General features: G+C 51.3%; 7 protein-coding genes across 7 annotated transcripts; 4 read left to right on the forward strand and 3 right to left on the reverse strand.

Moving 5' to 3' along the window:
- Nucleotides 1-769: 769 nt before the first annotated feature.
- CHA1 (catabolic L-serine/threonine dehydratase) lies at nt 770-1,982 on the reverse strand (the record flags this gene model as incomplete). The annotated part of the gene is made up of 2 exons (XM_064872384.1): nt 770-1,763; nt 1,828-1,982. The coding sequence occupies 2 exons, from the start codon at nt 1,980-1,982 to the stop codon at nt 770-772; spliced, it is 1,149 nt and encodes a 382-aa protein (XP_064731042.1).
- A 356-nt stretch (nt 1,983-2,338) lies between these two features.
- On the reverse strand, nt 2,339-4,132 carry MSM1 (methionyl-tRNA synthetase; the record flags this gene model as incomplete). Its single annotated transcript, XM_064872385.1, has 1 exon — nt 2,339-4,132. The coding sequence occupies one exon, from the start codon at nt 4,130-4,132 to the stop codon at nt 2,339-2,341; it is 1,794 nt and encodes a 597-aa protein (XP_064731043.1).
- Nucleotides 4,133-4,829: 697 nt separating this feature from the next.
- Nucleotides 4,830-6,814, forward strand: ADE17 (bifunctional phosphoribosylaminoimidazolecarboxamide formyltransferase/IMP cyclohydrolase; the record flags this gene model as incomplete). The annotated part of the gene is made up of 5 exons (XM_064872386.1): nt 4,830-4,848; nt 4,898-5,024; nt 5,072-6,318; nt 6,368-6,609; nt 6,659-6,814. 5 exons carry the CDS (start codon nt 4,830-4,832, stop codon nt 6,812-6,814), a joined length of 1,791 nt encoding a protein of 596 aa, XP_064731044.1.
- A 580-nt stretch (nt 6,815-7,394) lies between these two features.
- On the forward strand, nt 7,395-7,959 carry PMZ80_003960 (uncharacterized protein; the record flags this gene model as incomplete). The annotated part of the gene is made up of 4 exons (XM_064872387.1): nt 7,395-7,477; nt 7,523-7,565; nt 7,614-7,652; nt 7,708-7,959. The coding sequence occupies 4 exons, from the start codon at nt 7,395-7,397 to the stop codon at nt 7,957-7,959; spliced, it is 417 nt and encodes a 138-aa protein (XP_064731045.1).
- Nucleotides 7,960-8,048: 89 nt separating this feature from the next.
- Nucleotides 8,049-8,378, forward strand: PMZ80_003961 (uncharacterized protein; the record flags this gene model as incomplete). Its single annotated transcript, XM_064872388.1, has 1 exon — nt 8,049-8,378. One exon carries the CDS (start codon nt 8,049-8,051, stop codon nt 8,376-8,378), a length of 330 nt encoding a protein of 109 aa, XP_064731046.1.
- Nucleotides 8,379-8,619: 241 nt separating this feature from the next.
- On the forward strand, nt 8,620-8,775 carry PMZ80_003962 (uncharacterized protein; the record flags this gene model as incomplete). The annotated part of the gene is made up of 1 exon (XM_064872389.1): nt 8,620-8,775. One exon carries the CDS (start codon nt 8,620-8,622, stop codon nt 8,773-8,775), a length of 156 nt encoding a protein of 51 aa, XP_064731047.1.
- A 1,221-nt stretch (nt 8,776-9,996) lies between these two features.
- PMZ80_003963 (uncharacterized protein) lies at nt 9,997-11,172 on the reverse strand (the record flags this gene model as incomplete). Its single annotated transcript, XM_064872390.1, has 3 exons — nt 9,997-10,452; nt 10,498-10,861; nt 10,910-11,172. The coding sequence occupies 3 exons, from the start codon at nt 11,170-11,172 to the stop codon at nt 9,997-9,999; spliced, it is 1,083 nt and encodes a 360-aa protein (XP_064731048.1).
- Between the last annotated feature and the right edge of the window lie 2,373 nt (nt 11,173-13,545).

Consider the following 13,545-nt stretch of genomic DNA (forward strand, 5'->3'; position numbering starts at 1 on the left):
ATCACGACTTCAGTAACGGTCATCGTGCCATGGGGCACGATGACACTTCCTGAACTGTACAGTACACGTTTTTCAAGCGGAACGGCAGCAGCAATCTTCCTGCTGTGTTCATGTACGAAGTAATCAATTATCAACCTTTCTTCACTAATGCTCCTGCTAAATCACTTTTTCGAGACAGCTGCACAGCACAGCACTCTGCACCATGGCTGGCGCCTGTATGTCGTTACCAGCTAGCTGTACACAATCGATCCAGGTGAGTGCGCACATACTTGACTGACCGAGTCACAGGCAGCACAGCTGTTCAACTACAGGAGGTCTGAGAGTGAGTAAGAGACTTGTTGTATCTAAATCGACCTCGCGATACCCCGTAGGATGGCATGGCAATTGGTAGATCATCTCATACTTAGCCGAACAGGTGACTGCTGCTTTGTACACGGCAATATTCGACGCAAGTATGGACGGGTCTGGCGTGGTCTATTGCGACGGAAACAGGGCTTGGGATGAGAGTAGGGTAGGGTGGGCTGGCAAGTCTAGGTAGCCACTGGAGGGTTTGAAGCTCGTCTGTGACATTTATCACTGCGTGCAGGCCGTGACAGCACAAGCATCAGACGGAAACTCATAGCAAAACCATCGTGCGATTATGCATGCATATGAGAGGAACATCGTCCATGTAACCATGTATGATCTACTTAGCCATGTATGTTGAACGCCAGTCCCTTAGACAGACAATACACCTCAGCCAGCCGACACATACTACCAAGCACCCATCTCACGACGTATGCGAACTAGGCACATCCTCACATCTCGTCAACCCAAGCTCTTTCGCCCTAGCCCCGAACTGCTTCTTGTAATTCTCCATCATCTGCAGATCGATCCTGCTCCCTCCACAGACAATAATGACGACCTTGCTCTCAGACGAGAACCCCTTCAGATACCGTCTCAACCGCCCATCATACGCCAACGCAACACTCGCACCACAAGCCGGCTCAACAAGTATCCGCTCATCATCCGCGAACCGCCAGCCCGATGCGCATGCCTCCGCATCCTCAATGACCATATTCGACACATTAGGCTGTAACGCGAAGTCTAGGGCCTTCTGCGCAACAATCGGTGCACCGAGGGACTTCGCGACGGATGTGATCTCATCCAGCGCCACGAGTTCCCGTTTCTCCACCGCCTGCGCCAGAGAGTCCGCACCCGCCGTCTCAACAGCGAGGACGTGTGTATGTGTATTCCAGCCCTCCTCTTCAATACCCTGCATCAACCCCGCGAATAGACCGCCGCCCCCAACAGAACAGACGATCGCATCAGGTACCTCTCCATCAGGCATCTGTCTCCGTATCTCAGGGATCATCGTGGCCGCGCCAGCCCAGACATCAGGGTGATCGAACGGGGGTACATACACCGCCTTCTCGCCCATTTCTTCAGCCTTCGGCATCATTACCTCGCGGAGATATCTGTCCGCGACAAACCAGTTCGCGCCGTGGACGATGACTTCTGAGGCGCCAGCAGCCCGGAGTTTAGCGACCATGCTTTCTTCGGTTGAAGAGGGCACGGCGATGGTGGAGCGGTAGCCGAGGGAGACGGCGGCGGTGACGCAGGCGAGACCGGCGTTGCCGCCGGAGGAGGCGTGAAAGTGCAGGGGGCGGGAGTCGGAGGGGGAGTGTGCTTGGGCTTTGATGGATTGGAGGAGGAGGTTGCCTATGCCGCGGGATTTGAAGGAGCCGGAGGGTTGGAGGTTTTCGAGTTTGAGGAAGATGCGGCTGGGAGGGGATGTTAGGGTGTGCTGCTGGTGGGGGTGGATTGGGAGGTGTAGACTGGACTTACCAGCCTGCGGCTTTTGAGAGGGCACTGGATTCAACGAGGGGTGTTTCGATCCATGGTTTTGTTTTTGGGGAAGGGAGTGCTATTGAACCCATGGTGACAGTGTTTGTTTTCCGATCGGGATGACTCTGCTTCTGCACAAATTGTTGCGTAGACATGCGTGGTTCTTGTATTGATTTTGTGCCCGGATAAATCTTGAACGCGTTCATCGATAAGCTGTATCCTATAACCTAGTGCAGCATGGCTGGCACAGACTTATGCAGGTACTGATTGGAGAAGACTTCCAAGCCGGGAAGGTGTGGCCGATTTCTCTCCAATCAAGGTATCCGCTTCCCCCGGGACGCATATCAACGCCTTGTGACTTGCGGCTGATTTTCGTGTCGTGTTGTAAGATAATGTCATGGAAAGCGCTCGTGGTTTCTGTAGGGTAATGACATCGTCACCTGCGCTTATGCTCGGACAAGCTGGATATGTGGACGACATGTCCTGATCGGGCAAACTTGATCTCTCCAGGTCAGAATTCCGCGATTAACGGAGGGAAGAGCACCTTGTCGTGTGCATCTTTGATCCTCTTCCATCCTCGACGCCTGCTTGCTTGGATATCCTGACTGACTGTGGCTGCATAGGAAATGTCTTTTTTGTACTTTGCGTGCTCGAAACTTCGCCGTTCTGGTGCAACTTGAAGCTGATCCAAGGCCTTCTGCATCTTGTCTGGCATGAAAGGTTGTAGCAAGATGCAAGCCACTCGGGCAGCCTCAGTAGCAGCGTAGACAACCTGGTGGAGCCGAGCTTTGCTTTCTGAATCTTCTAGCTTGACAAGCTTCCATGGCTCGGCAACCGCCAGGAACCTATTTGTCTCAAATATAAGGTGCACGATAGTGTGCAATGCATCGCGAGGGTTCGCGTAACGAACCATCCGCAAATCCGTGGTATTGGCAGTCCAGTCAATCTGCTTGATAAGTTTCTCAACGGGCTGCCAGAGACTGGCCTCTGAGTGGTTTTCGTTGACCACCTTGATAGACTCTGCAATGTTCCAATTCCCTCTAGTGATACGCGCTAACAAATTCCCCAGGCCATCTTGGAGGCCCTTTTTGTAGTTTTCCACGATGAACGAATTGTCGTAGTCTGCATCGTTTACTATGCCACCAGCATAGACCATGAAGTATCTTATGGTGTCAAGCCCATACCTCTCGATAGCGAAGAAGGGATTGACCCCATTGCCGAGCGACTTGGACATCTTTGCTTTGCCCATGGTCCAATGAGCATGAGTAAGGAAACATCTTGGCAATGGGATGTCCAGTGCCATCAGAAAAGCAGGCCAATAGATAGTATGAAAGCGCACAATGTCTTTGCCAATGACTTGGACATTTGGCGGCCACAATTTGTGCTTGTCGCCCTCGCCCGAAGGGTATCCCGTCATAGTGAGATAGTTTATGAGGGCATCGAGCCACACGTAGATGGTTTGCGTGTCGTCGTCAGGGACACGGATTCCCCACTGCAACCTCGAGCTCGGTCTAGACACAGAGAGGTCCTGGAGGCCTGCCTCGACTTCCTTCTTGATGAAGTTCATGCGTTCTGTTGGAACAATGAACTCAGGATGTTGGTCGTAATGCTCCAACAGACGATCTTTAAAGGCGGAAAGGCGGAAGTGGTAATTTGTTTCTGAAGTCCATTCTACTTCTTTGCCCGTCTCCTTCGAGGCGTGGAGTTTGCGGCCAGTGGCCGGATCAAGTATCAGATGCACCTGTGTCTCGGGGTAGAAGGTCTCGTCGCTGACAGAGTACCAGCCCTCATGCTTGGACTCGTAGATGTAGCCCCTCTTTTTCAGCTCCCGCCAGAAGTGTTCAACTGCAACTTTGTGATCTGCATCGGTGGTTCTTATGAATCGATCGAGGGAGACATTTGCTTTCTCAGCCAGTTGCAGAAATTGTTGGGCATTCTTATCACAGAGCTCTTTCGGGGGAATGTGTAACTTCTCAGCCGCCTTCTGAACTTTCATGCCATGCTCATCAGTCCCTGTCAGTAGTGCAGCTTGGGCATCTCCCTTCAAGACTTGCCATCTCTTCAGCACATCTGTGAGTATGAGGGTATATAGATGACCAGCGTGCGGCTCAGCGTTCACGTAGAAAATTGGACTCGTAACATAGTATGGTCTGAATATCTCGATTCTAGACCTTGGAGCACCGTCCTCGGGGTGTCGTCGGAACTGTCGATTGTGACTGGGCGCGAAGTGGATGTTGGAGCATGACCATTGCCGGACTCTGCAATTCAAAAAGAATGCTCGAGCTCGCAGCTGGGCAGTGTTCATTGATGATCGATGCAGGACCTGAGTGTGAGCTGCTCATACCTAACCGTGACTGGATAATGCCGCTGCTGGTCGAATTTGTCTTAGCTTCAATTGTCAACTTCTCCGCAGACGCGTCTGGCTAGTTTAGCACGCGACTTGAAGTTGCCTATCTCCTTTTCTCGAATAAGCTGTGAGTATTGATACGATGCCTCAGGGATCGTTGCGGCATCAGCTTCACGCTGACATGCTGATGGAGGCTACAGAACGCACATCTTCAGAGGGTTCAGTCCCATATGTGCCGGCTACTGTCTGAGAGGCAACACGAAAGACCGGATGAGCAGGAACCGTGGAAGTCGGCCATGCACAAGCACCAATGAAACTGATGTTTCGCAGGTCAATATAATTTCTGTAGGTACAACATGACAACTGTTCACTTGCCGCTCGACTCCTTCTCGATCTCACTTGCCTTGTCACGAGCAGGAAACCCCAACGCAGTAGGTCTCTACAACGTGCCGTGTACTTACCAGGTTGCTGCTCGGGACGCTTTGCTCAACCCGAATGATCTCATCAGCGACTTCGCACGATTTTTCTGCTACTTGTGGGGTACAGATCTGTAGACACCAATTGACTTGTCGCTTGCACGGACGAAGAAATGCTGAGCAGACATTGATATCAGTTTATACTAAACATTTTGTAGACATACGGAACAGCTGACAAAATGGCATCTCAAAAGATCGGTACGTCCAAAAATTGACACAATTTCAGAGCACTGCTGAATAGGCGCAGCAATATTGTCTGTCTATGACAAGACAGGGCTTCTCGACTTGGCCAAGGGGCTCGAGAAGCAGAATGTGCGTATCTTTGCGTCTGGTGGCACCAGCAAAATGATTCGCGAGGCTGGCATGAATGTCGAGTAAGCATAACGGATGCCATCCTTGACCTTATACTTACATCGTGTAGAGATGTCTCAGCTATCACACGTGCACCAGAGATGTTGGGAGGCAGAGTCAAGACTCTTCACCCAGCTGTACATGGAGGCATACTGGCCCGAAACCTCGAATCCGACGAGAAGGACCTAGCAGACCAAAATATCCAGAAGGTCGATTTCGTTATCTGCAACCTCTATCCGTTCAAAGACACCGTGGCCAAGCCGAACGTCACCGTCCCAGAAGCCGTCGAAGAAATCGATATTGGGGGTGTGACACTCCTCAGGGCCGCTGCCAAAAACCACAGCCGCGTGACCATTCTTAGCGATCCTGAAGATTATCGTGAATTTCTGTCCGAGCTCGAGAAAGGTGAAATCACCGAGACTAGTCGACAGAAGTATGCCTTGAAAGCTTTCAGCCACACTGCAGACTACGACTCAGCGATCTCCGACTTTTTCCGCAAGCAGTATGCTGGCAACGGTGTACAGCAGCTGAGTCTGAGATATGGCGCGAACCCTCACCAAAAGCCAGCGTCAGCTTACGTCAAGGAAGGGAGGATACCATTCACGGTGCTGAGTGGATCTCCTGGATACATAAATCTCCTCGACTCTCTCAATGCTTGGCCACTGGTGAAGGAGCTCAAACAGTCCCTCGGCCTTCCTGCTGCAGCCTCATTCAAGCATGTCTCCCCTGCTGGTGCCGCGATTGGCGTCGCCTTGAACGCGACGGAGCGTAAGGTCTACATGGTCGACGACATCGAAGGTATCGAGAAGTCGGCCCTTGCTCAGGCTTACGCCCGCGCAAGAGGTGCTGATCGGATGTCCAGCTTCGGTGACATAATTGCGCTGTCCGACAAAGTCGATGTGCCAACTGCGAAGATCATTTCCCGAGAAGTGTCCGATGGCATGGTAGCGCCTGGATACGAGCCAGAAGCACTCGAAATCCTCAAAAAGAAGAAGGGTGGAAAGTACCTCGTTCTGCAGATGGATGAGAGTTATGAGCCAGCGCAGCAGGAGGTACGGACCGTATATGGTGTCAACCTCACTCAAGGCAGGAACGATGTTCAGATAACCCCGCAAGGTACTTTCAATTCTGTGGTTGAACCTAAGGAAGGCGCGGACCTCACAGAACAGACGCAGCAGGATCTGACTGTCGCCACGATTGCTCTCAAGTATACCCAGTCTAACTCTGTCTGCTACGCTTACCGGGGTCAAGTCGTTGGTCTCGGTGCTGGCCAGCAGTCGAGAATTCATTGCACGCGGCTAGCGGGCGACAAAGCAGGTAAGTCATGATTTCTCATCATGTACTTGTGCAAGCTAATCTGTGTCAGACAACTGGTGGATGCGGTTCCATGAGCGTTCTCTCAACATCAAGTGGAAGAAGGGCGTCAAGCGTCCCGAAAAGAGCAATGCCATTGACATGTTGTGCTCGGGTCAAGTACCGCCGAGGTCACAGTTCGAGGTCGAGGACTACGAGCGCAACTTTGAAGAAGTGCCGACTCCATTCACACCAGAGGAGCGCGATTCGTGGTTGTCAAAGCTAGAGGGCGTTGTTGTATCGAGTGATGCTTTCGTAAGTGTGGAAGCTATGTGCTGTATCGTCATGCTGATTTCTCGTGCAGTTCCCCTTCGTCGACAATGTCTACCGTGCTGCAAGATCCGGTGTGAAGTACATTGCTGCTCCGACTGGCAGTCAGAACGATGGCGCTGTCTTCGATACGTGTAAGAAGCTGAACATTGTCTTCATCGAACAGTCGACGCGACTATTTCACCATTAGTCTTCGGGCCATATACTAGGCGCCACTCACCTTTCGAACATCTTCTGGTCGGTAAGCAGGACATCGACGGCAACAAATGGCTGCCGCAGCCGACGCTGCCACACGACGTTCTATAAGCTGATGGTCCTGATCGTTATTGCCGTCGCAAACAATGGTTCGATTGGACCAATTCAACAATTGGCTCATAGTGAAGCCCAAACAGGAGACAAGTATTTGACTGCTCCTTCCGGTGAACACAGTACCTCTTCATTGTTGCTAACTTGCGCCAAATGATACATCGTATATATCAGTTATCGTCCCAGTCGCGCTCCACTCCCCATCCCATCGTCGGCTTTGAGCTAGCTAATATCACCATCGCGTCTGCCTCGACCTTGCCCTTCTGAGGTCTTTCACTCGTCATGTCACCCTGTTGTTTACGGTAAACGGCCGCTTGTTGTGATGGATTCGGACTCTGTGGATAGGTTCCTTGCAGCGGATGGTTCACGACTGCACCGTTGACAATTACCTGTGCCTCCACCGTCGCCAGTCGTTACTGTCTGTACCACTGTCGACTCTCATCAACGAAGCGCTGTTCGCAAACATGGCTGATCAGCATGTCGAGGGCGACACGATTCCAGAAACCGACAAGAAACGTCTCCTGCCTTATTCCAACATAATCGACGTGTCAGTGCGCCAAAGGTTTCCTATAGTTCATGCTGACTCCTCCAGACTCCGTCCAATACCAGAACAGGCCACCGACTTCGCTATTCGTGTAGGTGACTTTGCATGGCAAGTCCATGGTAGCATATTGCGCGGCAAGTGTCGTTTCTTCGATGCAGTTCTGGATGGCAAGTTCAAGGTATGTCCATCCCTGGCTCGAGCACCCCAGCGCATGCCCTAACGTTACCCTCCAGGAAAGCCAGCAACGTGGCGTAAATATGCCCACCGACGACCCATTCCTCATTGCACGTGTGATTGAATGGGTCTACGACGGCGAGATTTCACACCAGCATGACGAAGGCCTCCTCCACGAGCTGGTCGATCACGCTTCGCACCTCCAATCTTTCAAAAAGCCGCCTATTACGAGCACCACACACCTACCTCCATCATGTTTGCAAACCTCTATCTACTGGGCGAGAAGCTCTGTGCGTGCCCAAAATTCATGAAATATGTCACCACCGCGGTGACTCGCGCTCTTCTCATCGACGATTCCGACTACTGGGAAGCTCGGGACATCCTCACGCAAGAACGCATCATGGCCAACGATGACCTCCTCGGTCGCTTCGCCGAAGTAGCCGCAAAAGCTACCAGAAAAACAGGATGGTTCCCACCAGATGACGACCGATTCATTGCGTGGATGATGGAGGAGGAGCGTTTCAAGGTGAACTTTACGATCTGCATATTGAAGTATCAAAAAGAGCTGGCCTTACGACAACATGCTTCACTTCTCATAAATATGCGGGCTGATGAGGAGAAGCGAGCGGCTGAGATCGAGGGGTCTGGGATTGACTATGAGGTTAACAACTATGATGAGGTCTTGAGCAAGACTCAGAAGCGATTGTCATTGCTTGGGCTGGGACTGTGAAAAGGGCCTTGCCCCTGGTTTACGACATGCAAGAAACATGAGCTCTATGAGCAGACAATGACGAGCAGGCGAACAGAGCGGCGAAAGCATTGAGAAGTCTAATAGTGGCTGCAAACTGAATCTGAATTTGGGAAACGACCTTCTTCCCGATTGGCCGCCAGACCGCAGGGAGCAATACAAGGAGAACGTGACAAAAAGTCTCATGCGTGGCAAAGCAGAGGTGCACAGAGTATTGGCAAAGATGGATTTGGAGGCGAAGCTAGAGGAGCAGAGGAAGGAGGAAGATGCCGCTGGACAAGTTGCGGAGGTGGCTGCTGAGGATGCTGCAATGGAGCAGCTGAACGAGAAGATCGAGCAAGCTCCCACGGCAGGGTTCACAGGGTGTTGTGCGACATGATACTGCTCTACATTGTCGGAACATGAGATAGAACATACGTACTATAAACCAGCTAGAATATGCTTATTGCCTTCAAGACCATTTGACATCTGGGAGGAGCAAGGGACGATAGTACACGAACAATAGGAGAGTAACGGTCGCGCATTGTCCGACACAGAACCACGTACTGTCGTGTGGGTTAACCTCATCGTACCGTACCATACCTTGACCTCTTATCGACGATACAGAATCTATACAATCGTGTCTACAGCACAAATCGCAGGTTTGATTGATCTTGCAGCCGGAGAAACCGACGAGTCGGCAACGGTACAGACAGTAATTAGCCTATCAACGACGCAAAGAATGTGTCCACAATCCTTGTTCGGCGCCTGCAGGCGCTTGTCTTTGTGAGGTTAGAACTCCCCATCGCCCCTGGAGCAGTGCTCCTCTGAAATGATTGGAGGCGCCGACCATTCCCTGGGCAGTGGTGACACCTGCCTGTTTTTGGTGCTGCGATGCCTCCTCCTTCTTTCTTTTTCCTCGATGCGGCAACGTTACGACTTTGTACTTCATGCCTTTTGTGCCCTGGGTTGGATCTTTCCTGCTTCTCTCAGCTTGCAGCTCGATGTCCTCTGTCTTTCGTTCTAGCACCTAGCATTGCTTCTAATTAGGTTTCGGAATCGTCCTTGGTTGCAAGCATATCTCCATTCGATTCACAATCCCACCACCATGAGCGAGCCGTGAAGGCTTGGACAGTTAAGAGCAGGACGCGGGAAAATTGATAGACTCCAGACACAAAGGTAATGCCATAGCCGAGCTGCTCGGCAGCAGTAACAAGGGACCGTCTGGATGAGAAGCAGCCCTGCCAACCAGAATCACTTCCGGCAGGCAGTCAAAGCCCATACTGCCTCAGATATACATTATCCCCTAAGGCTCAATCTGAAAACCCTTCTGCTCAATACTTTTGTCAATCGAACATCTCGTTGCTGACACGTATAGTGGAACAATACTTGAATGGAGATTTGTCTCATTATCATGCACATCGCTAGCCCAAGCAACAAGCGCTAGATGTACACACATTTTGTGTTGGACTGTCCATATGCAGCTTCAATAACTCCTTCGCGCCAAACAGCCATATCTCATGCATAAACGCTTCGACGCTGCAGCTCTGCCGAAATGCGACATAGACGTGGTTGACTCCTCCGTCGACTTTGCCGATATGCAACACGCCAACCCAAACGGTTAGTCTTCGGCTTCTACACCCTCCCAAATTCTGGCCTTCTTGTTGTGAACAGCTCGAAGATCGTCCGAGATGAGGTGACTAGAGTCAGTAAAGCCGGCAACCACCTTATCCTCATCGACCATCTGAGTCAACATGACGTCAAGGAAGTCCTTCTGCTCTGCAAGGAATGTTTTGACACTCTTCGTTGCGAACTTTCGACCCACCTTCTTCCTCTCACGGAGTTGCTTGAGTTGAGCTCGAATGCGCTCTTCGAGCATTCCCAGTCGATATTCGGCGTAGCCACCATAGAGTTCAGAAAGGTCAGAGACGGCACGCACAGTGGTGAGAACAGTATCATCTCTGACGAGTGGAGATCGTGGTCGGAAAGATGTCACCATGGTAATTCGCTCGGAGCCACCCAAAGCACGCAGAGCCTGATGCTCGATGTATCGTCCTTGCAGCACGACGGCGTTGCCCTGGAACTTGTCAGCATGTCAAACGGCAACAGATGAGTGACTTACCATCCCTGGTCCTCGCACCTTCATCACATCGCCGGTACCGGTTCGAAGAGCAGTCTCACCACCGAGCATTTCTGTGCAGTCTGACATCATCAAGACGCAGACGAATGGGTAGGAGTCAGTGTGCCAGTCGACCACCGGTGCATCGTCTTCCCAAGGACACCCAGAAACACCCTCATCTTCTTCTCGAGACTTGTGCTCTGCAATAGCCCTCGCAGTTTCCTCTTGTTTCTCTTTGGAGTTAATCGAGATGTTGATGTGACCGATCTCAAAGTCCATGACTGGGACTAGGTCAATGCCGGCGATCTTGGAGATGGTGGAAAGGACTTCTGGAGAGTGCCAAGCATCATAGATGAACGGTGCGTATCTGCGGCGAATGTTAGAGGCGCGAGATTCCGATACGGCGTTGACTTACTTAGGAGCCATTCCTCGAAGCTGGCAAGCTGCAATATTTGAGGAATACTGACAGTTCTCAAGGACTGGTTTCGACAAGATCTCCTTTCGCATCTGCTGAACAGCCTCTTCGGTGAAAAGTGGAAATGGTTCAGAGACGGCATTGGGAGAGATACCTTGGCCACCGCGACTGATCTCCGCCATGGTGTAGATCTTCTTTGGTGGCACGTGGTTCATATGCCTCGATGCATCGAATACAAGTTTCGACGGTGGTTCGACAGCCATCGCTGCGATATCCGCTGGTATCGATGGAGATAATATTGAGTGTTTCCTTTTGTGGGTTGATCGAGGTAAAGCTGATCTGGTGCAAGGAAAGTTGAATGTGGGCACAGCCTGTGGACGAAGAACATCTGGTGTTGCCATTTTTCAAGAAAAAGATTTTCCACGTGTGATCGCCACCACGTTCACTGCCACTATCACGTGGTTGCGGATACGGTTGTTCGAGGCTGTTGAAGGAACACTCTCACAGGGTGGAAGTGGAGCCGCGGATGGTTGTGAAGGCTTCGAACAACGATCTATCAGAGTGCACAATAAGGAAAGAGTATGTTGTATGGAGAGAATCTGAACACGATAGACGATGCAAGGTAAGTCTTCTTCTTATACTACAGACCCTCTTCTCTCTATCAGCCAAGGCAAACCTGGGTGGAAGAAGCTCATGCATTCATCACGTTCAATAGCAGGACCGGGGATCACAACTTCCACTTCCTTCGCAAAGAAATGAAGCGCCAACAATTCACTCCAACCTTATCATGATTATCGAGCGCAGCAAGACAATACAGGGTGTGAAGAGCCGTGGCGGATGTATCTCCATCCAATCCGGCCTTTGTCTTCAGGCAAATGAACTTCCGAATGGTTGTTCAGCTCCACCGTTTGTTCGAGACAATGATCATATTGATGACTTGTTACAAGCAAATGTGCGGACATCCTCGAGTCAACACTTGAACGCAAGCGTTGTGTACGAAACAGCCGAGCTTGAGAATGTCTTCAGGGTCGTTGTCAGACATCCGCAGATTTGCGCACCTCGAAGACCGTTCGCGCAGCCGGTGTCAGCGCGCAGCACCTTCACAGACACAACCTTTTTCGCAATACGTGTGCCAGGGCGAAGAGCCTCCTACACCAATTTTCTCGCGCTCGCAATCTATCTCAACTCAGCGGTGCGCCAGCAATAACGGATAGGACAACTTCAAACGTACAGCTTCGATGTCTTCAAAGTCTATGTCTGACACCACGCGCTTGAAACACTGTTGATACATGAAAGATAGCTGACGCAGCCAAGTGGAGAGAAGCTATGATAATTGCATATGCTAGTTCCTGTTTGTCATGAAGCGATGCGCCACTACTCGAAAGTGGAGAGCTGCCATGGAATTTCAGACCAAGAAAGGAATTCAGTCACTGACCATATCACGGATGCGAATCAGCAGCAAGTCAGGTCGAGCTTCCCCAGCAAATCATCGGACAATCATGTCGTCTGCGCACACCAAGAATTCAGCCCAATTTCCGCCCCGCGCGAGACCTCTCCGCACGATGTGACATAGCCTAGGCGCCGTTTGGAGAACGCTCCGCGAGCCAAATGCGGACGTTCTACCGTGCACATGGGAGGGCAACAACGCTGACGGAGCATTATGAGCAGTGCACAACGTGGAAGTGGTTCGCTACGTGACAGTAATTGCCGAACATGTCCTCGATGACCGTTCCTTCACTGTGCGTGGATACAAGTGCGAAGGTGGCTTCATTTCTTCGATACAAGAACAGTCATCCTTGTTGCGACGCGAGGGATGTGCTTCATTCACGTCTTGAGCCTGCCACGATGATCACCTGCTTCTCCCTCATCAACACAGAGCTCCGATTGCTTTTTTGATTTCTGCAAAAAGGCAGGTAGGTGCCCTTCGCCCTTTCTCTCCTTCTCGAGTTATGCCTCATGCGCTAGCCTCTGCACTCGATACCACTCACATCCTGGTGCCACGAGGTACATAGACGTTAGGGTTCTTATCGCTTATACGAGCGCTAGCGTCCAAGCTATCTACAAGTACCGAGAGTTGATGATAAGGACGATAGCATTTCCCAGTCTCGCTGGTCGATCAACCTGTCAGTTCTCACGTCTTCAGGATCTGCCTCCTGCACAGTGTGACACAGCATGCATGCAAGATCAGGCGTTGCAGATATTGGCATTGCGATGAACGGCCTGAGCATTGACTGGACACTTTATGCCCGAAGCAGGGACCACATACCCAAACTTGGATGTGGCTCGATCCTGCATGTCCAGACGCACCTCGAGGAGTAAAGTTGCGGTCAGAAACTTGATGAGGCAAGCTCTCGAAACGTCGTGGTACAAACGCAACTCTTCCAGCGGCGTTATTTCACGAGTCATCCACGGTAAGTGCGCATAGCTTCCCAGTTGGGTTGTTTTTTCACCTCAGAAGAAAGGCTCGTCGAAGCCGGCGGCTGGTGAATATCCAAGATTCTCGGCAGATGCTATCAGTGGACCTTACAGTCCACAGCTACTACACATGGATGCTTTTAAGCACAATGTTCAAACGCCGGACGGTGAGTCTTAAAGTGCTCTTCCTTCTCACACGGCAGGAGTGCACCAACTCTTAC

The sequence above is a fragment of the Knufia obscura genome (genome assembly GCF_036327395.1).
Source record: "Knufia obscura strain CCFEE 5817 isolate CBS 148926 chromosome Unknown scaffold_4, whole genome shotgun sequence".
NCBI lineage: Eukaryota > Fungi > Ascomycota > Eurotiomycetes > Chaetothyriales > Trichomeriaceae > Knufia > Knufia obscura.